This window comes from Tachysurus fulvidraco, chromosome 9, assembly GCF_022655615.1.
Source record: "Tachysurus fulvidraco isolate hzauxx_2018 chromosome 9, HZAU_PFXX_2.0, whole genome shotgun sequence".
NCBI classification, from domain to species: Eukaryota; Metazoa; Chordata; class Actinopteri; order Siluriformes; family Bagridae; genus Tachysurus; species Tachysurus fulvidraco.
In genome coordinates, this window is record NC_062526.1 from 22795302 (window position 1) to 22821851 (window position 26550).

Genomic DNA, 26550 nt, shown 5'->3' on the forward strand with positions numbered 1-26550 from the left:
CATACACACTGTGAACTATATACATCTAATAATAATCTAGAATTCTGTTAATTCTTATTTCTTTTATTATTTGTTAATTCCTTTATCATTAATTATGTTTACCTTCTGCTCTGTGTTTATGTTCTGTAAAGCTGCTTTGAGACAATGTCTATTGTAAAAAGCACTATACAAATAAACTTGAATTGAATTGAATTGAAAAACTTGAATTCACAGAAGGAAAAAAAAAGGAGACGTGCAGTTGTACAAATAATAAGTTAAAAATAAGTAAGATATAAAAAAACACAAAAATAAAAACATGCTATCAAAACAAGTAACAAAGTCAAATTGAAGTAAAAGCTCTGACATGGCTTGCTAAGGCTGGAGTGGAAAAACATGACCTTCTACCGTGACTACTCAACCCACAGGAAACATTTTTAGCCTGAACCGAAAGTCTGAGGTCTTCTTGCCTGACATCCGGGCCTGACCTCATTAGTTCTCTCGTGTTTGATTAATTCACATAATGGGTCAAATAGAAATGTTTTTATCACCTGTAAGTAGGTGTAAGTACGCTTATGCTTTGGATAAAGCATCTGCATAGAGGTGTATTTAATGCTAGTAAACTCGTATGTAGTGACTCGGTAGAAACAGCTGAAAATCTCATGAGAGTTCAGTAATGAAGGCATTCATACAAATGTCACGTAATAACATGGCTACCGAGCAGTTTAATGGCCTAGCGGGTCAATGGCCTAATCAGGCAGGTCAGGCTTGCAAAAAATACTACTGATTAGCAACTTAACCCTAAATCATCAGGATCTAAAGACTCAGGTGAAACCCGTGGAAGCAGTCCGTATCGCTTAAAAATGTCATGGACGGAAAACAGAACAGACGTCGGGTCAGTGCTGGTTTTTACTGTTTAATGAAAATGTCTTGTTTTCAAGGGTAATTAACGTTAAACTGCAATTTATTTTCTCGCTTACACAGAACTGGGTCCTGAAAAAGGACTCCCTTGTGCCTGTCCGTGAGACTTAATGAAGTTATTAAATATGTCTGTGTAACAGATGGAGCCTGACAAGTCAATCATTAAATTGCATTTCTAGTCTCCAACAGCCTGAATGTTGGGAGTTGGGAAGAAAGTGTTCATTTGTTTGTTTGGCCTCTGGCTGTGTCTCCATGCTGCAGCAAAATGTCAGTGTGCGTTTGGGATTTTTTTTTTTTTTTTTTCTTTCCTTTTCTTTTCTTTTTTTTTTCAGCATTGGAGAAGCAACAGCAGTGTGGTGATGGCATCAGAAAGGTTTGACCGAGTTTGCTTATTTGAGACGTTGGAAGGATTGCAGCATTTAGTGTCATGCTCCTTGTGAGATAAGATATATTTACATTTCATGATAAGATATATACATTGGGATCGGACGAGTAATCTAAGAGCAGCGAGTATTCTTTCAAAGCCTAAGGTAGGGTTATTAAACACACACAATCTACACCAGACATACACACTCAGCTAGTCCCGCAGCATCATTTTCAAGCTGCATTAGGTGGAAATTTGTTCAACTGTTTTCAATAAAGCGAATTGATTCCCTTATATATCAATAACTACGGTTTATGGCTTTAAAGTGCATCTTAAAATGCCTTGAAAAAAAATCATCATAGCCATCGAAAAAGGTTCTCATGTCCTTGCTGTCCTTCTGTACGTCACAGAGACACTGTCTGCACTTAAATCTTTTGGATTCTGATTAGATGGAGTATTTTTACTCAGCCCAATTCGCCACGAAATATTATACCTCCCAACATTTTACCTGCAAAAAAGGATACCTTCAAACCTGCCAACTGTGTCATTTAGCGTCCTTTCTGCCGCTCGTCATAGAGCAAGCATTGGGGAAGCAACAATCCTGCCCCTTTGGGCCTCTGTTAGCGCTCGTTTATTAGCGCTTGTCATCGCCTCACAATAGCCTCACCTAAAAAGAAGGGTGAGAAATGGAACGTCAGCCCATAGCAGGATAAAGAATTGCACTAGTTGAACATCTGCCTTCATGTACAGCTTTAACTTGGTTTACTTAAGTGCCAGAGATACCAGGTTTGTGCTGCACTAACGGTCCTTTTCACTAAGACACACATCTGTGTGGTGGCTATTAATTATTTAGCATCAGACGCATAAAAGCTCCGAGTAAACAGTTGGCCAAATGCAGCACACGCATTTAAAACCTAAACAAAAGTCTGAGCCAAATTCTTCCTGTAACAACTAGACCGAAGCTCGCTTTATTTCTAAACTTCTTACCGCTTTAAAATTTCACGGTTACCCGGCACACAGCGGCGTACTTGTGGGATTTTCTGTTTAAAATACCGTCTCTCTCACACCTCCTTCCCCCGTCAGTGTGTATATGACACTTTTAATTTGTGCATGTTTACGTTGTCTTGCATGAAGGTTTGTTGTGGCTTGTTTCCCTGAAGAGAAAATTAGCTGTGCCAGCTTCTCGTGTAACACCGCACACTGCATCATTTAATTTTCATTCATTTAAACAAGCTTTCCTCTACAATTCTGTTCTTCCATATTGATTAACACCTTCCCGGTTTAGCACGTATTTACCCTTTTCGCTTAATCCAATTTACCAGCCCGAAGAAATCACATTAAATTTTTCTTGCTTTAGATTCTAGTGGCAGTTAATTGCTCACTCTGTATTAGATCTTCTTAAAGCTCTGACTTTGCCTGGGTTTTAACAGTTCAAGCTGGGATTATAACCGATAGACCCGCGCGATGTTTAACAAATCGGCATCGTCGAACTTATTCCACGCTCATGTACGTGCACGTGTCTTGATTAGTACAAGTGCTGATGACTGTATACCTTTTGGGACTGTACCAAGATCCTGGATCTACACTTACTGACCAGTTTATTAGGATTAAACATCTGTTCATTCATGCAGATGTCTAACCAGGATATAATCCTGAGGCAGCTTGGTGCAAAAATGTTGGAAAGTAAACTATTTTTAACCCCAGAAGACTGAACAGATTGAACAGAAAGTAACAGCGTGCACGTTTTGAAATAGTTACTTTTCGAGAACCAGTTACAAAAGAAAAAAAAAAATGAAGGAAGGAAGGAAAAGAAAAATGAGTTTCAAGCACCATATTTGTATTCAGCAGCAGCAGTGTCTGAGACAGTGAAGACAAATAAGTATCCCTGGCCCAGTTTATCAAGCATCTTCACTTTTAAATAGAGGGATACGCACATTATTCAGCCTCGAGAACAGCAGTCCTTATTTATCTCAGCACTCAACATGTACATGTGCAAGACTAGCTATACGGGTCTCTATATTTTTATATAAAATATATATATTTTTTAATGCTGCTAATAATCTGCTGCAAAATGGGACTCCGTCACGGCCTGTTGACTGTTCTACAGTGCTAGTGAAGTCCACGCGAGAGGTGGCTTAAAGACGGATCGAGCCGTCATCTCCAGCACACATACGCGATCAATACGAAGCGCGCAGCCACCAGGGAGGTTGATCATGCGCTTAGCATGCCATCGATAGCTTTGTCCTTTTCTTTGCCATGGCTTTGATTTTTTTTCTGAGGCAGTAGCACATTTTCTGGCATCTTTCTTCCGAGTTATACTATTTTGCACAGCTTAAATCGCAGCACAGTATTAGCTCCTCTTTAGGATGAGCTTACATTGTTGATTCTAAACAATCGTCTTACTGCCGTAAAAAGCCGAGCAAGCCGCAATCATCATCATCATCATCATCACCATCACAACAGCACGATCAATATAAAGGCCGCAGCTGCCTGGGAAGCTGATCATGTGCTTAGCGGGATATTGATCGGTTAGCCCTCTCGTTGGCTAATTTGGTGCCAGCTTGTCTCTTCAGTATCATCGTGGAGGTACACGATTGTCTCCAAAATTTTCCTCTTCTTTACATTCATTTCTCTGTCAACCATTTTGGCATTTAAGGAAACACAATTAACTTTTCTTCTTCATCACCTTTGCATTTTGAAGAACTTTCTACTTTTTTTCTCCATCACTTCTCTTTCCCGTTCTTGTAAAATACCAGCGATTTAAGAACCTTCTCGTACTTATAGCGCACTTCTCCTCATTTAGTATGGAAAGCACCGGCCATGACTTTGCACACGGACCGCTGCACTCCGCTTATCTCCAAAGCAGGAGCTCTCTTAATTGTAGCAATGGGGAGAAAAGAACTAATCTGAAGGTTTTTAATATTTTAAAGGCATTTTCAGTTTAATCCCAGGAAGTAAATCTCCTGACCTTTTTTACAGAGTGTTCTTGGCCATCCACATGTCTCGGGGTTAAGCTTTTAATTCCAACAAAGTTCCAGACACGTGCGCAGGCGTTCGAGGGAACATTTTGTTGGTTTATTATTAAGTGCTGGACTTTTACAGTAAGGCAGATGCCATGGGGTGCCAATACTTTCGATAGAAAAGAACCTTGAGGCTGTTAAGTTAAAACTTGCAGGGGGGGGGGAATCCAACCTGTTCGTTTTAGAATGTGCATAGAAATAAATAAAATTGTAGAAAATCCTCAATCATCGATTTTATTTTATTAATTTTATTAATTTATTTATTTATTTTAATCCCTTACACTTTCGCAGTAGGAGAGTGATGAATTTTACCCCTTTTAACCGTTTATTAGGAAGCTCCTGCGGTTTATTTCTACCTTCTCGAGTGGAAGAATCGATCTTTTCCCTCTGGGGTGGAGATGCCTTCAGTAGACGCTGTAGTATGACGACGCCTTGACAGCCGAAATGCGCTGAATTTAAAATACCAGTCGATCGTTAAACACAAAGCTCGTGAATTTTCAGAAGGTCGGAATCGCCGGGGATTTGTAAAGCGATGCAAGTATCTTTTTTTTTTTTAACCTCATTGTATTATTCAACGGATTACAGGATTACATAAAATCCAGACGGTTTAAAGTTTGCTCAAATGAATACGTTTGTAAATTGAAACCAAGCAATGCCGAGTATGTTGTCAGTTTGTCTTTCGTCCTCTTCGTTCGCTTCCTCTTTATAGTCAAGGCCGGATGCTATAGTGTTGGATATGATTCGTTCTCTGAATCGTTCACAGTGTGATATTTAAACAAAAAGCTTATAACCCGAAACTTACAGGAGAATCGAGTCTCTCCTATACGCACTTCCTGCACAACTGCCATCAAGATGAAGTCCAGTACTACGTTTAAGTAGCTATGCATTTTTTTTTATTTGTTTTTATTTTTAAATAAACCCCTTTTGTGCTCTCTTGAACCTTTTATTAAACTCTCAGCATCGCGTAACGCAAAGCAGCGGCTCACAGGGATCGTAGCATTTATTTATTGATTTCCAATTGTGAAGGCTGTAACTTTTGACATGCGGAGTTTTGCTTTGAATTTTTTCAGACACATTGTTTATCTTGGTGTAAGCGCTCAAGGATTCAGAACACACACACTTACTTATTACTAAGGTTTATTAGCTCTTCACAAAGAGACCGGTCTTGGAGAAGGACGTGTGTGTGTGTGTGTGTGTGCCTAAAAGGAACATACATTGTATTAGTAAGAGCGAGTTCGTTTTTGTTTATTTATTGCCGTATCGGCTTCAGAAAGGTTCCACTGCAGGACCAGGGCACAGCTGACGAATGGAAAAAGCCCGGGATCCAATCGATCATTCAGTACCACCGTATGTACAGATCGGACAGTGTGACACTTCAGTGATTATAACACATGCGTATTTAACATTATGCAGAAGATCCTCACATTAGCATACTGAAAGTCTCAGAGGAATTGCACTTGACTGGGAAGAAGTGATAAATGGCCGTGTCCGTATTTCACTACAGCCGCGACTGTGTAAAGTTTAATGCACCAAAGACGTCTCTCCGGTTGGCTGAGCACACAAGCTGTCGTCCACGGTCGAGTGCTGACCACACGTCCTTTCACCAGCGGTCAGATGTCGTCCTCCAGGGTCACAGGAGAGCAGACGAAAGACAGCCGTGACTTAGGGATGCTGTTGTCGTGGAGACGGCTGTCAACAGAGTGACTGATTAGAGACAAAGAGATTGATTGAATACTCATCTGTGGGAGCTGTTAACAGCAACCTAACACACACACACACACACACACACACACACACACACACACACACACACACACACACACACACACTTGGAAATGTGGCTTTAAATATCTGGTAATAAACCAAGAAATCATAGGGTCATCTTCATCTTTCTTTCTGTAGGTCTGTCCGTCCGTCTGTCTGTCTATCTTTGCACATTCTTTCATGTTTCTTTCTTTCTTTGTTTATTTATTTATTTATTTATTTTAGGATTACTCATTATTATTATTATTTTTATTATTATTAATCGATTCTTCATCTTTCTTTGCATACCACCTTTTATAATAATGAATTTATTTATTAATTTACACACAAAAGCTGATATTTTACATGCCATCAGAAGACGTGTTTCAAATGATCTATCTATCTATTTTTACTTATTTCAACACACCCCTCCAAAAAAAAAATGTTTTTCTTTCCACTGGCTTTGTGATGAGGAACATTATGTCAATTTCATTATGTCCAGTGTTGTAATGTAACGGAGTACAAATACTTCGTTACCGTACTTAAGTAGAAATTTCACATATCTGTACTTTACTTCGCTATTTAAATTTATGTCAACTTTCACGTTTACTCCACTACATTTCCTAGATAAAATGTATACTTTTACTCCGTTATATTCCCACTAAGCATCTTCGTTTCTCGTTAGTGCAAAATAAAATCAGAAGAAATGTGTGCGACTGCAATAAGGGAGGTTTGGCGAATCACTGCCCCTAGATTGCATTACGCACCGCACGCTCTATTTCAGCGTAATGTTGCCAAAGAAGCAGTGGCGGAGCCAGAGGGCTGTCCGGGGTGGCACTGAACACTGAATTTTTATTTGATAGCATTGGAAGTTTGGTGCTGATTGACATCTCATTTCACCTATCAAAAGAAGTCTGCGTTTGACGTTTGGGGATGTGGTAGCTCAGTGGTTAAGGTGTTTGGCTACTGATCGGAAGGTCATGGGTTCGAACCCCAGGTTCACCAAGCTGTCACTGCTGGGCCCTGAGCAAGGCCCTTAACCCTCAGTTGTAAGTCACTCTGCATAAGGGTGTATGCTAAATGCCATAAATGTAATTGTAAATGTTTGGTCGCGGCGCCGCTCAACATTTCAAATCCATCAATCAATGACAAGAAAGAGTTGAGAGATAGAGAGGAATACTGTAACAGTCTAATACTAAAACATCAAATTTCTGTAAGTTTTGAGATCAAACATCAGGATTCAGTTTTCCAGAAAAATATTTCGAAAGTTACGTCGTTATATAAATTGACGTCAGACGCTATTAACAGATTAATCAGACGAGAGATCGGTTTAGCCCTAATACACATAACGTTGACATTTGTGCTAGTTATACACGTATACAGTGCAGTGTAAGTCTTTAACTGTTTAGCTAATATGAGGTAACTAGTTTTACAGCTGTCAGTGTTTAATGTTGTGTTTAAACTATTTATCTGGTAATGTTACTCAAAAGGTTACTGCAATTGCAGACAGCCTGTTAGCGATCATAAAGGTGATTAAAGTAGTCATTTATGCTGACAGCAATTATTATAGTGGGATTTGTAGTTAAAGTTGAGTTTGAATTAAAAAAAAAAAATCTGTATTTGATGCTTAAATGTATTATATCCATGTGTCATAGTTTTACATAGGGTCAATAAAAAACTGAAGAAGCAAACACATACAGATCAGGTGCAAACAGACCACAACCCAGCCCCCAACCCCTACATAACCACAGTACCCCAGAGCAGCTTCCGGCCTGGTGCTAGTAGTCAGACTTCACAAGAACCACCAACAGGGGTGAGAACCCATCAGGCAGTCAGTCAGTTAGTCAATCACATGTCCAGTTCAGAATTTAAGTTCAGCTTGTAATAGATGATTTCATCAGATTAGGCTTTACATAAAAAAAAGTAATTAGATGTTGATTTATGTGTGACATACACAAGATAAAATTCAAACATCATATAAACTAGAATGTACATTTCCTGAAGAAAATATAATGTGAATGGTGCTTGCACGTGGCAAGTTCCCCTCATCGGGCTGAGTGTTTTGATATACGACATGTCCATGTTGTGCTAACTTTTTGATTTCGCTTATTTTGGAGGCGGGGCTACACGTGACACCACGTGTATACCCGGTGGGGTGCCAATACTTTTGGGCAAAAGTTGCTACTCAAATGATACTCCGTCCGGAGTAAGGTCCTAAAGGAGCTGGTCGAGTTCTGTGTAAATCGCTCGAAAACTTGGAGTTATAAACCTCCAAAATTTATAATGGAAGTCTATGGGGGAAAAAAAACATTTTTGAGCTTCCGTACCGGGAATTCCGATCGCTTATAAAAGTCATAGCACACCTCTCCTCAATGAGCCGTCAATTTGACACCTCATTCATGGGTCTAGGACAAAAGCTGCGGGACAAGTTACGCGCCGGACTTTTGTGCGGCACAATAACAAGAACGTTGCTTTGCAAGCACTATTAATTATAAAATAGATTATGAGAGATATATTCTACCTCTAATGAGCAATTATGGGATTCATCCATGCTCCTTGTTAGGGTAATTTGTGTCATAGTCTGTGGACCCCCCTACAGTTGCCTTGGCCACCCCCGGGCCACCCCATTTGCAAGAAATGTTTCTGTACATTGGAATGAAAGATTCTTCCTACCGGAGGAAGTGCTTTTTATGCCTACTGAAAATCACTGAAATTTTACTTTTTACTTCAAATACTTAAGTACATTAAATATTGTGCTGCACGATTAATCATATCACAATCGCAATCGTGATATCAAGCCTGTGCGATTATATGACACAAAATGCTGCGATTTCATGAAATAAACAAATAATGATTACTTTTACTCAAGTATTGCTTTCTAGTACTTTATACAACACTGATTATTGCCCAATAAGCTCATGACCCAAATTCGTTTCCTCTTATACACCACAATCTGCAAAACAAATGAGTTCAGAGGTAATCAGTCGCTCCATTAAGGACTCGCTCACTTTTCTCTCATCAGGACACAAAATGAACACGGTTTCTCGTGTCAGCTTTAAAGCATTTTTTAAGATGAATATAAAACATGAGAGATGTGCAGGATGTGCAAACGTTAACAGTGCTACAACCTGCTGTCGGGTTTGTTTTAATACGATATTAGACAGACAGACACAAAATTAATATAAAAAAAAAAAAACAAAAGACGCGTGGATGAGTGTAATTATGTATTTTTTTCCCTTCAAACTCAGACTAATTACTTTTGAACAAGCTCTTAGCTGTGAAATTCAAATTAATATTGACATTCGGTTTGTTTGCCAGGGTCAGCCAGTGGGCCAGTGCGACTTCAGCAGACGGCTGCTGTGTATAGAGAAGGAAATCATCTTCCCTCGCTCTGAGAAAATAAAGATGGGCCAAATAGACAAGACCAAGGAGCCTTTCAGCGTCAGGAGCAAGCCGTTCTTCGACCTTCATGCAGCACGGAAGGTAAGTTCATACCAAACATACGAGTTTTCTTTCTTTCTTTTTTTTTAGTAGCGCTTCATGCTTCATGTTTCAATTACGCTCGCTTTAAAAGAAGCACCATTCAAAAAAAAAAAAAAAAAAGTGATGGAAGAACCAGCTCATGGTTATGCACCGTGTGATGCTTTTTTTTGCTTGCAGTACTTTCTCCCACTAACCTCACTTTTTAGACAAACATCACCTTTAGTAATTGTGCCGCTTCAATGTGGGAGTCTTGTTTGTCTATGTTCCATGGTGCACACATTCTCACCTATCCATTTGTCGCGAACTGAAATCGAGAAAGAGTAAAGGCTACGGTTCAGCGCTTATTTTTAATTAGCGAAATCAATCACGGTAATTTGCTAGACATATCTTTCAGCACTCGCTAATTATCTCGGCCAACGAGCTCCTGAGAACCGGCACCTATCGCACCGATGAAGCCAAATACAAGTCAAGGAGTGGAAAAAAAATATTCTGCTTTTTTGTTAAACACACATTGATTATACAAATCTACAGTGCATTAGACTGCATCCAAAGGAATAAGCGTTCTAAAACTTTATTATTATATCTTGAACAAGGTTCTGATGCCATCAATACTGTTGACGTTTACGGGGAAGTCGTGGCCTAATGGTTAAAGAGTTTGACTCCTAACCCTTGGTCTTGAGCAAGGCTCCGAAACCCCCCCCCCCCCCCCTTCCCCCCCAAACTGCTCCCCGGGCACCACAGCATAAATGGCTGCCCACTACTTCGGGTGTGTTCACTGTGTGTGTGTGTGCTTTGGATGGGTTAAACGCAGAGAACAAATTCTGAGTATGGGTGACCGTACTTAGCCATATGTCACATCACACTTAATAAAGTTTTCCGTAATGAGTAGGGCTCTGTTAATATATCTTTCAAATGGAGTCAAATGGAGTTGAATTTGTGTTCTCAATCTAGGAAGTTGGCTGATGTGGACAAATCTTAATAGCCTTTTGAGCAAAATGAAAGCTATATACTATATAATTGAATAAGAGTTAACTAGCATAACTGGTTGTGTATACTGGCTCAAGTATCAGATAGAACTGATATACATCCCATTTTCTCACTCACTCATTTTCTACCGCTTATCCGAACTACCTCGGGTCACGGGGAGCCTGTGAATATCTCAGGCGTCATCGGGCATCAAGGCAGGATACACCCTGGACGGAGTGCCAACCCATCGCAGGGCACACACACTCTCTCATTCTCATGCAATCACACACTATGGACAATTTTCCAGAGATGCCAATCAGCCTACCCCCGAGGCACAAGGAGAACATGCAAACTCCGCACACACACAAGGCGGAGGCGGGAATCGAACCCCGACCCTGGAGGTGTGAGGCAAACGTGCTAACCACTAAGCAAGTGTGCCCCCTATATCCCATTTTGTTTTATTTAAAAATGATTAAATCTGTGGGTTCTGGGGTGGCTAAAACTTGGGAAAGCTGCAAGGCCTGACACAATCAGTCCCAGGGTATTGAAGGTTTACTTCAACCAGCTGTGGATCCTCCAGCATCTCTTCAACAACAGAAGGTGCTAAACATCCCTCTTGTGTCCTTTTCCATACAAGACAACTCACTGGATGATTGTAGACCTGTAGCCCTCACATCACATATGATGAAGGTCAGTTTTTCCTGCTTCATCTACAGCTCTCCTATCTGCTGTGAAAGGACCAATCACATCTGGAGTACATCACCACCACAGTGAGAAACACTTTCTTTGATTTCTTTGAAAGGACATTTAACACCATCACACTTGTCTTGCTTAGAGACAATATGAGAAGGAAGCAGGTGGACTTGTCAAATCTCCTGGGTTTCTGACTTCCAATCAGACAGATCCGAGGTTGTGTGACTGGGACTCTGTGGGTTCGAGTGCCTGCTGACTGGCACTGGAATATAACTAAAATTACACTCCCTGAACTTCCAGGGTTTGCATCATATTGAGTGATTTCACCACCATAAGGACAACCTGACTTCCAAACCAGAACCCAAGAGAGTAAATAAAATAAATAAATAAAAACAAGAAATAAAAAGTTTTATTTTCCTTCGGCAAGTCCAGCTCCAGCGGTGGTGTATTTGGTCCTGCTCTGTATTACTGTTTGCATTTAACCCCTATGACTTTGGAGAGAGGTATTTTTTATGTCATCTGAATGCTTTTTGTCAGAATGTTATAAAGTAAAATCTTATAAAATCACAAGAAATTTTATTTCCTTTTGCTTACTTTTCAATAATCTGTCTGCTTGAACACTTCACATAAACCTTAGCAAGAGAGAAACTTCAACATTATTATACCATTGGCATTAATAAGGTAGCAAAACACATATTAGTTGGGTTTATTTATTTATTTATTTTTGTGTGTGTGTATGTATTTTGACCAAATATCCCCACCATGACTGATCGAGCTTGTGGTGGTTAACTGAGGCTAAAGTAATATCCAGAAAGGTCATGCAAATGATCGATATTCAGGCTGCGAGTACATTTTCTTTCCCTTTTACTCAGATTTATTTTAGTCCTCGATTGGAAAAAACAACAATCAATGCAGGCGTTAACCTACATAAAGTAGCTTTGTTACATAATCATTACTCATGGTTTATTTATCCAGAGTTTCTTGATTTGTTATGGTTTGGTAACCAATCCAGTAAGTAAAGGGAACCTTAATCTGTGAACCATTTACATGGCCGTTATACCTCGTAACTAGACTCATTCACAGACTGATTTAATTTAGCTTCAATAGTTTTGGCCTTTGAGACTTCCTCAGAAGTCTGCTTTGTGTCACTGTAAGCATGTCAGTTCATCCTCTCACTGTTGTTTAGGACAAGGCCTGGCCTCTACTGGGCTTAGAGTACAATAAATATCTGTGTCTCAGAACTGGTCTGTTAAAAAAAATCCATTACATCTATCTTTCTCACGCATACCAAACCAGTTGCAGCCTTATCCCTCATCTTTTTATTGCCATGTTCTGTTTGACTTTGTTTTCCGATCTCGCATGAACAAGTCTGTTACCCCTAAACGGTTATCGGGCTTCTTTGTGACCCCTTGTGCCATGCGGCTTTTTAACGGGTGAAGTCATGCTAGCTACTGAAAGAGTCGCTTTATTTTGTGACCATCTGCTGATTGCAGAGCGCTGTCTGGGATAAAGAGGAAGAAAACAAGGGAGGAATAGTGCACAAATATAGTTCACTTGTTCTGCTGGATAGATATGCCTCTCTTTCCTGTGTGGAATATAATTGGGAATTTCCCGCTTTGTCCTATTTTCTTTCTAGACAACAGTGAAACTCTGAGAGCTTCTGTCCTACAGGGTCACCGTGGCCAGCACGGGGTCTCGTTCGTATTCACATAATTTCATCAGTCTCGGGAACCCCTGCGTTTTCCATTAGCAACAGAGACTCTTGTTTGCATCTGCCAAAATCTCTTGTGTGTTGCAGTCTCAAAACTTCCAAAAATGTCGCCTCAGTATAACCCATTGTGTATATTGCTTTCTCTCGTCCTTCATCATCGCAAAATGGGATGGCAGCCCGGCAGCTAAAGAGAGGAAGATGAGATTAGATTGGATTATCTTCAGACTGAGCCAGTGTTAAGAGCCCATTAGCAAGCCATGTAGAGAGGAAAATGGAGGTGATGGAGAGCCTCAAAGTCATGTTAAACAATGCTGCATAGAGCAGATGCTTGGCCCTCTAATAACCTCGTTCTGCGACGTTCAGAAAAAAAATGCCTGTTGTTCATCGGCGCAACAAGGTCAATTACGGCTCAGAGATCACGTGTGAACTCACGCCTCAAGTGCACTCACAGGTGATGTTGTTTGGCAGAATTGGTGGTGAATTTGGGTTTGCTGTAACTTGAAGAGACTCTAAGCTGATAGAGAAACTGCAGTAAATCTGAGATCCCTTCCACTGCAGTAGCTGTAAGACAAAGTAAATTGAAACACATCAATTGCTGATGATTCTGTGGAACAAGTGCTGACCAATTTAACTTCTCTGAATTACAATGAACCATAACTATTACAGCCTGTATAACCATTAGAAGTGATTGAGCCACCAGCCTAAGGCAGAGTTTTATCCACGTACGCTTATCTAGAATTAGTATTCCTTATTCCTTGGTAATAATGCAGTGCCGGTCCCAAGCCTGGATAAAATGGGAGGGTTGTTTTAGGAAGGGCATCCAGCCGATGGTAAACCTGTTCCAAAATGAAATATGCTGATTAGATGAGCCGTTGTGGCGATCCTGATCAGGGAGCAGCCGAAGGACCACAACAAGCAGCACTTATCTAGAATTAGTTTGTGAGTCTAGTATTGCTGTCTGCTCTGCTTCCAGCTGAAGGTAGCTCTTGTCTATAAGCAAGGTCTGGTTGTCAGTAGAAGGATGGAGGGTCTTCCCTAGACTGTTACCACAAATTTAAAAGCACAATGCTTTGGCTTTAAGTTTTTCCATTGCTGGAACTAAGGCCTTAAGTCCAAATCTGTTCCAGCAAGACGATGCCTCTGTACACAAAGCGTGAGGTCCATAAAGACATAGCCTGCCAAGGCTGAAAGAGCTTGAGTAGCCTTCACAGAGCTCTGACTTCAATCGCACCAAACACCTTGGGGATGAATTAAAACGCCATCTTTGTGGCTTTCTTGCAGGACATCAGTCCCTGACCTCATTAATTCTCTTGTGGCTGAATGGACAAATCCCCACAGCCTTGTGCTGACATCTTGTGCACAGTCTTATATGATTGGATGTTATAATAACAGCAAAAGAGGGAGCAGCTGAATGTTGTTGCCCTTTGATTTCGGAATTAGGGGTTTAATGCTCACGGGTCGAGATACTTTTGGTCATATAGTTTAATTGGTGGACAAAAGGAAAATATAACGTAAACCTTTATGTAGCAGTAACCTCATGGTTGAACATAGTGAGAGAAAATCAAAATGCTAGCCAGGCTTGATTAACATGCAACGTGTGTCGCACAAGCTCATAACTGATATGTTGGCCAAGGACTTGGTGACTTTTTCTCGAAGAGGCATTAGAAGTGGATAATAACATGTACGTTTTTATTAATCTGAGTTATTGCACTCATCTACCAAACTAGCTCACTCACCATTTATTTAATTATTCACCACTTCTATACCACCTTTAACCGAATCATTTCAGTTTCCTGGAAACCAAAACATTTGTGGAACAGCTTATAAATATCAGATTTTGTGTTGCTCAGCACCCAGACTCGAGTACGGCCTCGAGTCGGATGTGTTTAAGTATGCCCAGGACTTCAGTTTGCTACTCTTCTCACCTATTTCTAAACTTTATAATTTTATAGAGCTGCTAAAAAACTGTGCTTGTTGCTAATAGCCTCGTGTTGACATTTCCGAATTTTTTCTCATAACATTCCCTCTGCGTGAAGATTTGAACAGCTAATGAGATTTGGCATGTAGTGTTCCGCTCTTTATCTAAATTTATCTCCGTTTTAATTAGGAGATCCGCAGGTATCTCTGTTTGCCTTCAGTCCAATATCCAGCTCAGATAAATGTGACATCTTCAGAAATTAGGCTTGTAAAAACCCATTTAATCATACTTTTTGATTATTCTGATGAGTTCTCATCAGTCTCTTTGGCACCCATGTGTCTTTTGTAAACATTTTGTAAACGTGAAACACCTTGTGTATATTTTCAGCCATGCACGTCTTTGCCTGGATATGATGAACTGATATTAACGCACGAAAGACGCATTGAATTCTTCTCACTGATGGTGGCTATAATTTAAGTCTTTTGGCTAGATACAGTACATTGTGTGGCCAAAGGTTTGCGGACTCCTGACTATCAAACCCATATGTGGTTCTTCCACAAGCTGGTGTCACAAAACTGGAATAAAAAGTGACAACCTTAACGTAACGTGTAGCATAACAATCTTTTTCACTGGAACTAAGGGGCCTGAACTTGTTCAGGATATCACGATGCCCCTGTACACAAACCAAGATTCATAAAGACACAATGCGTTAAGTTTGGAATGGAAGAATGTCTAAGAGCCCTGACCATGACCCTACTGACCGCTTCTGGGATGAACAGTATCTCATGTCTCCTCAAGCGACATCAGTACCTGACCTCACTAAGGCCCCGTTCACACCGCAGGTAAAAGTGGCCCAAATCTGATTTTTCTTTTTTGGGGTCAAGTGACCAGGTCAGACTTCTTCAGAAGTAGTGTGAACACTCAAATCTGGCCCAGATCTGATCTTTTCAAATCAGATTCAATCCACTTCTATATGTGGTCCTGAATCAGACCCAAATCTGATTTTTTCCAATGTGGCCACAGAGTGAACAACCAAGGCAGATTTGATGCGACTTTTACATCAATCTACATCGACATTGGTTACAATTATTCGCCTGCGAGTACGCACACAAAAGTGACTACGCCTACAAAGTGGATCAAATAATCAAAAGTTGCCCTCGACATCCGAAAATTTTCAAAACGCTGCGCCTCGGTGCTGCCATTACACACACATTTAGAAAGAAATGCGAAAATGCTTACTTCCTCCATAACCTCGCCAACTTTAGTGCAACGGCGTGCTGCGTGTGACGTCATCGTTATTGTTCATTTGCGTATGCGGGTCAGTTCGAAACAGCAAACAGTTCACACTGGTATCTGATATTAGGCCACATTTTAAAAGGTAATGTGAACAGCCAAACAAAAAAATCAGATCTGAGCAAAATATCCGAGTCGAGCATTAAGACTTGCAGTGTGAACGTGTCCCTAGGCTCTTGTCAGTAAATGAGCTCAACTCTCAAACTAAAACGTGGAACAGGATGTTCAACAAAAAGCACATGTTGGAGTGATTGCCCACTTGTTCACAATCTTTTGGCAACAGTCACTATGGATTAAGTGCGTTGCCAAAATCTTTGTCGTATCATGAATCCTGAATTCTCCATCAAAAAAAAAAAAATGATAGTACTTTGTGGAAGCAGAACAAGATTTCCGTTCAGGACGAAATTGAATTTTTAAAGACAAATTCTCCTGCCACTTTCCTGTACACTGGAAGATTGAAGGGTTACCTGACGTGTCAGCTGCCGAATCGGGGTGCAAGACACTGTGAAGAAAATGAACTCGTTGCTTATTGAAGCAGTGCAGTGAGATTTTTCACTTTGCCTCTCATTTGTTTTCAAGCCACACAGAGGAGCCACGGTAAATCTCTCTCTTTTTTATTTTATTTATTTATTTTTTAAAGCTTGCTCTGATTGGTCAGATGTTTTATAGTTCATGACTAATGGGAAGGTCCATTCTGCCAAGTAAAAACTTCTTGGTTGCCTTTCAAGGTCAAGGCCATTCGGGGGTAATCTCGTGCTATCGGAACGGACGACAGGTTTTCCAGCAAGGGAGGTGACTGTTGAAGCGAAGGAGCTTATTATAATCTTCCTCTCCGTGCTGTGCCTGTCTTTGGATGTCCTTTTTATGTTAACCTCTCACCATCACACCACCAAGCTGTCTTCCCGAGCATAAGAGCAAAACAAAACACATTGTCAACTCTGCTTATTCGGTGTCACTATTGTTTAGTGGAACAATTGCACAGAAGATAGCTTAACATTATATTTAACACAACAATATTCACATATTTGGATCCGATATTCCCGGCTTATCGTTTTTTCTCCTCTTTTGAAAGAGAAACAAGAAAAAAGCACTATTCGGACGGGACTAGTTTTACGTGGGGACGTGGAGTAATGCAATTTTACCTCAGGACGTCTGTAATATTAATTGGCCAATTCGCACGGGACAAGACATCTCAGTAAAACTAGCAGAAGTGGGAGGGGTAACTCGCTTTACGCACCACAGTAACCTCCTTGTCGTCATGTGCGTATGACGTCGCTTCCTGTTATCACGTGCGCAAACAGACAACATGGCGCCTCCATGCTTGAAAAACGCGCCAAAAACTACTTTTTAAACAGGAAATGACGGAATTTTACCGCACATATTTACAGCGGGTCGATTCGGACGGGATTAGTATTACCTGAGGTAATTTTTCCGGACCTTTTTACAGAAGGTAAAAGTCGCCGTGATCTTTACTGACATTGTCCGTAATGATTACCGAGATGGCGCATTCGGACGGGACTAAAATCACCGAGAAGCTCTGGTAATAATTACTTTACCCCCACGTCCCCACGTAAAACTAGTCCCGTCCGAATAGGACTTGAGACCTAAGAGAAGAATTAATTGCAGCTTTCCAAAGGCACCTGGATCGGAAAAACTGTTACAGAACACCGTCACTGATGACACCTTCTATAACTGATAAAATACTCAGTATTATACACTGTGGACTGTTTACTCTGCGAATCCCCGGATAAATCCGTGTTACAGAAGTGTGATTTTAATATTAACCTGCGATTTACTTTGCAGCAACTACTGTTGTTAGAGATCGTGTCTCTTTTTGGCTGTCTCATTGCTTGACTCATTGCTTGGGGTACAAATATTTGCAGTTCTACAGTATGTCCCTGGAGCATCATTCAAAATACAGCCAGTGTTCTTGCCGTAGGACTCATTTAGTTATTATAATTTGCTTCATTATAAATGTTGCATTGCTGATAACGCCTCACAACCCTAACCTCAGTTTAATCAGTTTTTAAACGGATCAGACCCGTCAGCCGTGTAGCATTTAACCAGGGTTAATACCTTTCATTACATTACCCTCTGACAGCATAGACGTTCTGGCTGTTCGACTTACTGCTCCCTTTATATCTCTGTAATGTCTGCTATGAAACGCTAATGACTTTCTTGCAAGTTTGCATCTATGACACTTTAGCCGATTGCTTTTGTTTACACTCACTTATTACTTAAATTGGAAGATAAGACTTATTGTAATTGTGTCTGCCTCTGTTGCATTACCTTTGAGATGCTAGGAGAGGTGTGTGTGTGTGTGTGTGTGTGTGTGTGTGTGTGTGTGTGTGTGTGTGTGTGTGTGTGTGTGTGTGTGTGTGTGTGTGTGTGTGTGTGTAAAAGACCAAAATCGAATTTGAACAACTGTCTCCCTGCTGAGGCTTTTTATCTTCAGAAGCCTTTTACCCTTCCTCAAGTCTTTGCTCCTTTAGGTCTGATGATCCTTTCCGTGTGACTCATCGGGCAGGTCACAAGGCTCAATGCAAGTCAAAAAATAAGCCAGTAATAAATACCACCACCACCAGGGAGCTCAGTATTGACATTAAGCTTGCAGACATGAAGCAAAAACTCATATCTCGTCTGTGATCGAAAGTCATTTCTTCCGTGTTCGTCGTCCAGACGGCCGTCAACCAGAGAGCCGGTTCTCGCTACAGACCGCAAAAATCATAGTGTTTATCTGAAAGCTGTTCAGCAGCGATGGGCGGAGAAAACACTTTGGATTCCTTTCATCATTTTGGCAGGGGGGACCGGTGACCATTAGGGGAAGCTAGAAAAACGCTAGAACCCACATTAGCCCCATATGGTGTCGCCGTCATGTGTTTCTTCATGGTGATGACTTCCTACTGGGCCGGACAAATACAAATATATTATAAATGCTCCAGTATTCTGCTTATTTTCAACACGAAAATTTGCAGTGGTTGAAGAGGTTTTTCTCTAGTTTGAAAAAAGGACACCACCCCCCCACCCCGCACCACCCCACCAGCATGCCACCTTTTTGTTACACGTGCCATTAAAGATGATTTTAAAATAGGCTGCATGGAACTTTTATCTGTACGTTAGTCCTGAAAGTTTAATTTCCTACTGCATGCTTTGGGCAATTAGAAAAAAAATCTCCCATGCAATATATTTCATATTTAATCCCTGCCACCACTCTTCTTTTTCTCACCTTATCTCGGAGATGAGGCATGCATAAATACAGAATCCTCCTTCAGTTTGCTCCAGCAGTTTTAAGAACGTGTCTGCCTCCTTTGTTTTGCTAATCTGCCGGGTTCATACGAAAGTTTGAAAGTCACTGATGGAAGCACAGGGGCTCATTAAACAAGGTTTGGCGCTGGCCAAATTTATGCTCAAGTGTCTAATTCTCAACCTAGACCTTTTGAAGCGAGGTTCTGGCCGACATTCAAAACTTGTCGTCTATTTCTGTACCTGCAGCTTCAAGATCAGTAAAACCAGAGGGATGAAGAGAATAAAAAGACTGATGTTTGGTCCAGATCTCTCTACAGGTGTGTCACCGGTATTAGAAATTAATGAGGTGGCAATTGAGCCTCGAGTTAGCAAAGTGCTGAGAGAAGCTTTCAGAGCAATGTCCAGCTGGAGATCATGCTGTAGCTCACGCCGTACTGTCTGTCCCATTATGCACTAAAAGTGCGGTGTTAATTTTTCAACCCAAATGTCTTCTGTGTATGCTCAGCAGATCGGTGCAGCAGCTGCGGCTAGAATATATTAGATCATTGCTCTTTGTCTCGTTCTGCCTTGTTCTTTTACTCCATCTCCCTCTCCGGGGATTGTTCGGAGACGCTCTTGCGTCAGGATTCGGCTGTTGAAGTTGATAACATTCAGCACTTTTTCCCTCGTCGAGAGATGCTTTTTGGTAGCTGTACATCTTTCCCAAATGCATCCCATACCTGAGTCAGCTGTACTGCTGGTGCTTACTGTTTACTTGGGTATTCAGGGTGCTAGAGCGTGTGTCTATTGGGAATGATGTTCTATTTGCTCTATTGTTGAATACGACGCATTGCCGTCGTATTCAACGGTCAGCATGACAATGCCCCTGTGCACAAAGTGAACTCTAAGAAGACATGATGTGGTAACTTGGACTGGAAGAACCCGAGAGTTCTACACTGAGCTCTGACCTCAATCCAACTGGACACCTATGGGATGAACCAGAACACCGACTTACATTTATAGCATTTGGCAGACGGCCCTTATCCAGTGCGACGTACATTATCTCATTTCTATACAACTGAGCAATTGTGGGTTAAGGGCCTTGCTCAAGGGCCCAACAGTGGTAACTTTGAAATCAAACTCACAACCTTCAGATTGGAAGCCCAACACCGTAACCATTAGGCTACCATACGCCTCGACTTCAACCCTGACCACTTCACTCTTACAACATCAGCTCCTGGTCTCACTAATGCTCTTGTGACTGAATGAGTGCACTCTAATTGCTAGTGGAAAGCCTTCCCTTATAAATGTAATAAGGCTGTAATTGCAGCAAAGGAGGAAAGAAATCTGTAATTATGCCCATGGTTTTGGAATTACCACGTATGTGTGTGACGGCCAGCTGTCCCCAGATACTCAGAAAATCAAAGCACATTGTCCCTCAGATTCAGACCTGTCGATCTGTGCTTTGTCCCAAAGTAGTGTTAAAATTCATATGTGTGGATAAATTACGGTTTCACCTGTTTCAGACAATAGCCAATATATATCATTTTACAACGCTTTGTTTTTGAATTCCCTCGACGAATTCCCTCAAAGATTCAAGGACACTAACTCACGATTGATGCTGCCCATGAAACTCACTGCGTATCAAGGTTCCCATCATGCATAGACAGCTTGGTTTGTCGGTGTTTTGCTTTCGCACCTCAAGCGAACTGCTCCAGAGTTCATTGCTGATCCGAACTCGATTGCCGTGTTCATATTTGTCAAACCAAACCGAAGTTCCTAAACAAAGCTTCATGTTTATTTATTTCTACATGATTAATTTCTTTCCTCATTTTTTGCTTTTTTTCACCAATTACTTTTCAAATACCTATTTTTTCAAATAGCATTCTTTCCTCCTAATAAAAAAAAAAAGTTGCACTTTTTTTATTTTATTTTATTTATTTTAATTAATAATTTGTCCACCCTTCGTACCAACACATTATTATCTTGATGGACTGATTGAAGCGTCCCTGTGCTCAGGGAACCATTATTAAGTTGTCACTTGAGTGAGTGGAGAATTCATTTCCTTCTTTCTTTCTTTTTTTTTTTTAATCATAAATATCAAGGTTTCTCCCAATTCAGTCCAACGCATTTGTGTTCTAAGCGGAGGGCTTGTCATCTGAAGTCACATTAATGAGGTGTTTGCTCAGGCTGCATTATTTATTTAGCATTCTGTCACCGTTTCAGCACGTTGACTGTGTGTAGGTGTGCAGCGGAGAGGTGGTGATGTGTTTATAATAGTGAATTAGAAAGAGGATGATTCTTTATACACAGTAGGTGTGCTTCGACATATGCCTTTGTCGTAAAAGTGTTCAAGTTTTTTGACTACAGAGCGAACTGTTGATGGATCGAGCAGCGTTCGTGCAGTCGTTTTTTTTTTTTTCTTTAATGAAACGTCAGGCACTTTCGGTTCTACCGACATGAGCGGGAAGCCTCCGTGTTTTGTATATGTTCTCCTCTCTTGTCTTTATTGATACATATTTCATACATTATTTAGCAACGCAGAATCGCACAATTCCTTTATTAAAAATCACATGCACAGACTGCGAGTCGAATAGCAAACAAGACTTTTTCATGCCCCAGACACATTTTTTTTTTTTAAGTATTCATATCTTGGACGGTTTTTATTTGTGGTGGTGTCGAAATGTCTTACATCACATCAGCTATTACAAACAATAAATAAGGAGCATGCTTTTATTTCCTGTGGCTAAATCACAAATGTCATTCTACAATATTTATGAAGGCCAGTAGGGCTGTGTATTGTGTTATATCCTAGGCAAGGCGCAAACATAGCGAACGGAAAGCTGTAGAGACGGTCGAATTTGCTTGGATCATGAGTCTCATGAGTCAGACGTTGTATAGCGAAACAAAAACCCACTACGGATGAAAATAAAATCCGATACACTAGGTTGTCGAGAGAACATCGTTTGCCTCGGAAATCACACAAGAAAACACAAGGTGGCTTTCACAACGGGAATGTTTGCTGAGGCGAGTTAAATTGCAGCATCGATTCTCTCTCGAACCTAAAGTTCATTACAAAGTTGCACGGAGAACACAACCGTATCAACTCGCCTCTTATGTGTCCCACAACGTTTTCCTGACAATCATGTTACACATGTGAATTGGTTACTGATAATGTCCTCATTAGCTTCAAAACACACACCCAAACACAGGGTAATTTACCTCCTGAACCCGAGTTTGTGTTCATAGGCGTTACGGCACAGTTCCGGTGCAACCCAAAAACACACCACTTCCCAAAGGGTAGTGTCTGGGTCGGTACCTTTGTTGTGTGTGACAGATTTTGCATTACCTATTTGCCTTGCAAACAGATTTTCATTCTCGGTTTCAAATTAAACTGCCAGCATGAAAGCAAGTGACCACTTTGAGCAATCATCGGTGTGTAGAAGGTTGACTAAATTCAGCACAGGTACTCGGTGTGGTCGTGTGTCAAATTTTACATTTTTCAAGGAAATACACTTAGAGATATGTCTGAGAAGTGTCCAACAGTGTCTTTTCTCCTTTCCAACACTTTTTCAGATGTACTTGGGTCCTTATTTATTTCTTCCTAATTGAATTTTTGCCATTTTTAACCCAGCTCGCAACCGGGGAGGTTGAAATGTAATACATGCTTTGTCCACGTATTCTTTTCCACTACAGTGTCACACACTGTGTAACACACTCAGTGGAAAGCGCTATCCACACTCCCCCCATTCCACATACATGAGCTCACAGATGGCAACGACTGACTAGATCGAGACGAGGACAGAGACGGTGGGAGTCGAGGGAGTACGCCATCGCTTTCATCCAGAAAACACGGCTTGTTTTGCTATTGGAATCGCCAGCCAGAGATGACCGTGTCAATCATTGACGTCTTAAAAAAAAAAGTCTGGAAAAAATAATTCAGGCTCGAGAGCAGGTTCAGCATAAGAACTCCGTTAGTGGGAGAACTTTAAGACCAAGGACAAACATGTGTAGTTTATGGCCTGTTCTGTCGATTCTGGACATTTTCCTCAATGTCGTTATTTTTATGGTTATTATTTTTACTGTAACGGGCTGCTACAGTAAAACGAATCTGTCGCATGCAGCCGACCAGATAGATTTTTAAATGCCAGCATTAAATAATCGCTGACTTTTGCCATCAGGTGCTGTGACATTTGAGTCAAACGCACACCCGAACTCAAAGCCGTACGGCTAGCACAGAAAACAACGATACACTCACTAGAGAAGGAGTGTCTGTCTTTAACCTTTTGGACTCGTGGAACATGAATGGGAAATCTTCTGAAAAACACAGCGGTTCTGCTTAGGTCTTACTTTCCGATTGAGCCTGAGAGATGGGAATTTGGGATTTGACGTGGGTTGCATTTGAAAAATTTGGCTTTACAGCAGAAGGATTGCTATCCATCATCACTCTGAAAATGTGAAAAAGATGTGGGACAGCTTGGGCGTTCTCCACACTCACCAAGACCTTTTGTTTTCCATTTTCTTTGGTTTTATTACAGCTCATCTGTCTTAGAAAAAGGCTCAGGCGAGCCATTTGTCTCTTATCTCACTGTAATCCACAATCTCCCTAGAAACTCTCATGACATCATTAATCATCCTTATGGGCAATTGCCGAAGATCTCCCCCCCCCCCCCCCCCCAAACTATCTTGCTTTAATTATCACCGGGTGTCTCGCATACGGTTCATGGACAATAAGCAACATCTAAATTGGCTGTTTAACAATTTCTTTACAATTTCAACACAATAAGAATCACACAATTCTTAAAAGCGTTTGTGCCACTTTTTAGTGTCGTGTGTTCGTCCGTGAAGACTCGTAGGGGCACCCTGTGTATATGGTTATGAGATGGGTATGACCTATTAAACATCGAATGTGACATTAGTTAAAAAGTCAGAGTTAATGTGTTTACTGAAGCGACTGATTAGCAATCATAGGACAACTCTAACAGTTTGGAAAAGACTAATAAAATACAACGGCACAGTGGGACACTGATAAACTTCTTTGCAGATCCTGTTTGACAGCATGGCATTACTGGGATTTTGATGATAATTGCTTCGTAAGTCCATTAAGTCCTCTATTTTGGCACTTCATTTCAGCTCCTTTAACAAACCTCATTCAATTTGCTCACCATTTTATTCAGTATTTATCATCCGAACAGACATCCTCCGTCACGTAGTCTTTAACCTCGTCTCAATTCTATAACTCGAACGATGCGACACTTTTGGACACAGTAAGTTAGATGTTAAATGTTCGGAATTTTGGAGTCTATATAATCTATATACAGAGTTATGGAAAAATATTTGCCCCATACTGATTTCTACTTTTTTGCGTATTTGTCCCACTAAATTGTTTCCAGCTTAATTGTTCCTTGTTTACACAATCAAACCAGTTTAACCAAATTGAATCGATTGAATTAGTTCAGACTTACTCTGGCTTGATTACTGCCAGTACTGATGATAGAACTGGTCCTGCAATGTGAATTAAAAGCTTCTAAACAATACTCTCAGCATGATAAAAAAAAAAGAGAGATTCTTCAAGCGATCCATTTCTAAGGCTCTGAGTCTTCGGCAATCTACAACAAGAGCCATTATGTCTAAATTGAGAAAACATGGAATTGAAGTGACTGACAAATCAATTTTTTAAGAGCTCATTAGTGATTCTTCCAGGAGTCTCCAAAGAACTCAGAAGAACAAGGCATTGTTTATATTAGGAAGAAACCAAGCAAAATGCGTACATTGAAGAGTTAGAAGGTGGAAACCACTGCCATTGGAGCATAAAGGCAAGGTTCAATTTTGACAAATAAATAAATAAACAAACACCTTGATGTGCCATGCTCTTTGGACTGGAACGTTTTGTAATACATGTGTATAATTAAATGGGCTTAAAAGCTAACACATTCCCCAACTGAACGTCATTCTGCAGTCCAACATGGTGGAAGTAGTGTGATGGTGTAGGAAGGCATTACTGCTTCGTGTCAATACTGACGGAGCCATGAATCCTGCTCTCGTGTAGACCGTCCTGCAGGAGAAATGTCCAGTCCATCAGTCTGTGGTGTTAATCTAAAGTGGGTTGTTCTGCAAAACAATGATCCAAAAGACCAAGTCTGCTGCTGAATGGAGAACAAGTATCGGAGTGGTCTAGTTTCTACTTTAAACAAATCATTTGTGTCGGTACGGGATTACCCATCACTCGTCCTGTTCACATTTCGATGTTGAAAAACGAAAATGCTTCAGAAAAGATATTGTATATTCACAGTAGCAACACTATTCCTGCTCAGGTCCTGTGCAGCTGATAAGCAGTGGGGTGAACTTTCTCCCTCATCACACTTTCCTGCTTCTGAAATGGAGTTTTTGACAGTTTTGACTCAGCACTGACATTTTTGACTCGCACACCAAGCATTCATTTATTTATTTATTTGTTTGTTTATTTTCAGACATCGGATGCTTTTGTGGAAGAGAAATCTTCAACAGGCTAAACCTTGTTTAGATTCAAGTCGTGTTCCTTTTACGAACCTTGACCTTACCCAGATCTTATCCGCACCATCATGCTGACTGGAAGAGTTTTGGGATTTACTGGAAACATAATTGGTTTTCAGCAAATGCTACACACTCACCGAGCTGTAGTGTAGAACTCCGACGTATTAAATCTAAAATTTGCTTCCTCGCAAGTTGCTCAGTGTCCTTGGTGGACTTTTCTGAAGTTGCTGAATGGCTGCAGGCATTGTCTAGCTCCAGGTATTCTGCGGTCACGAGCGTGTAGCCGTGTGCATGTGCATGTTCTCATTAATTTCTATTCTCAAGCGGCTGAGCTCCTCCGACCCACCGAGTCGACAGCCTTGATCGAGAGAAAGCCTTGCTTTCAGATATGCTTTGTCTGGCATAAATAGGGGGAAAAAAAGTTCTCTCTTCATAAATCATCCAGAACATTCTTTCACCGTGCCTTAGAAATAACTCCGTGTTCGTTCACTTAGGCTTCTCATTTTTAAATGTTTCACTCAAGTGCGGGGGCGCATGGTGGCTTAGTGGTTAGTACGTTCACCTCACACCTCCAGGGTTGGGGGTTCGATTCCCGCCTCCGCCTTGTGTGTGTGGAGTTTGCATGTTCTCCCCGTGCCTCGGGGGTTTCCTCCGGGTACTCCGGTTTCCTCCCCGGGTCCAAAGACATGCATGGTAGGTTGATTGGCATCTCTGGGAAATTGTC

At 40.9% G+C, this 26550-nt stretch overlaps 1 protein-coding gene across 3 annotated transcripts in view; it reads left to right on the top strand.

The window, feature by feature from the left end:
* rngtt (RNA guanylyltransferase and 5'-phosphatase) overlaps positions 1 to 26550 on the top strand; it is a 100633-nt gene that overhangs the window by 41332 nt on the left and 32751 nt on the right. For all 3 annotated transcript variants that reach the window (XM_047818188.1, XM_047818187.1, XM_027177073.2), the window contains exon 11: positions 9343 to 9507. In XM_047818188.1, coding sequence (XP_047674144.1) covers positions 9343 to 9507 — 165 coding nt within the window. The remainder of the gene's footprint in view (positions 1 to 9342; positions 9508 to 26550) is intronic.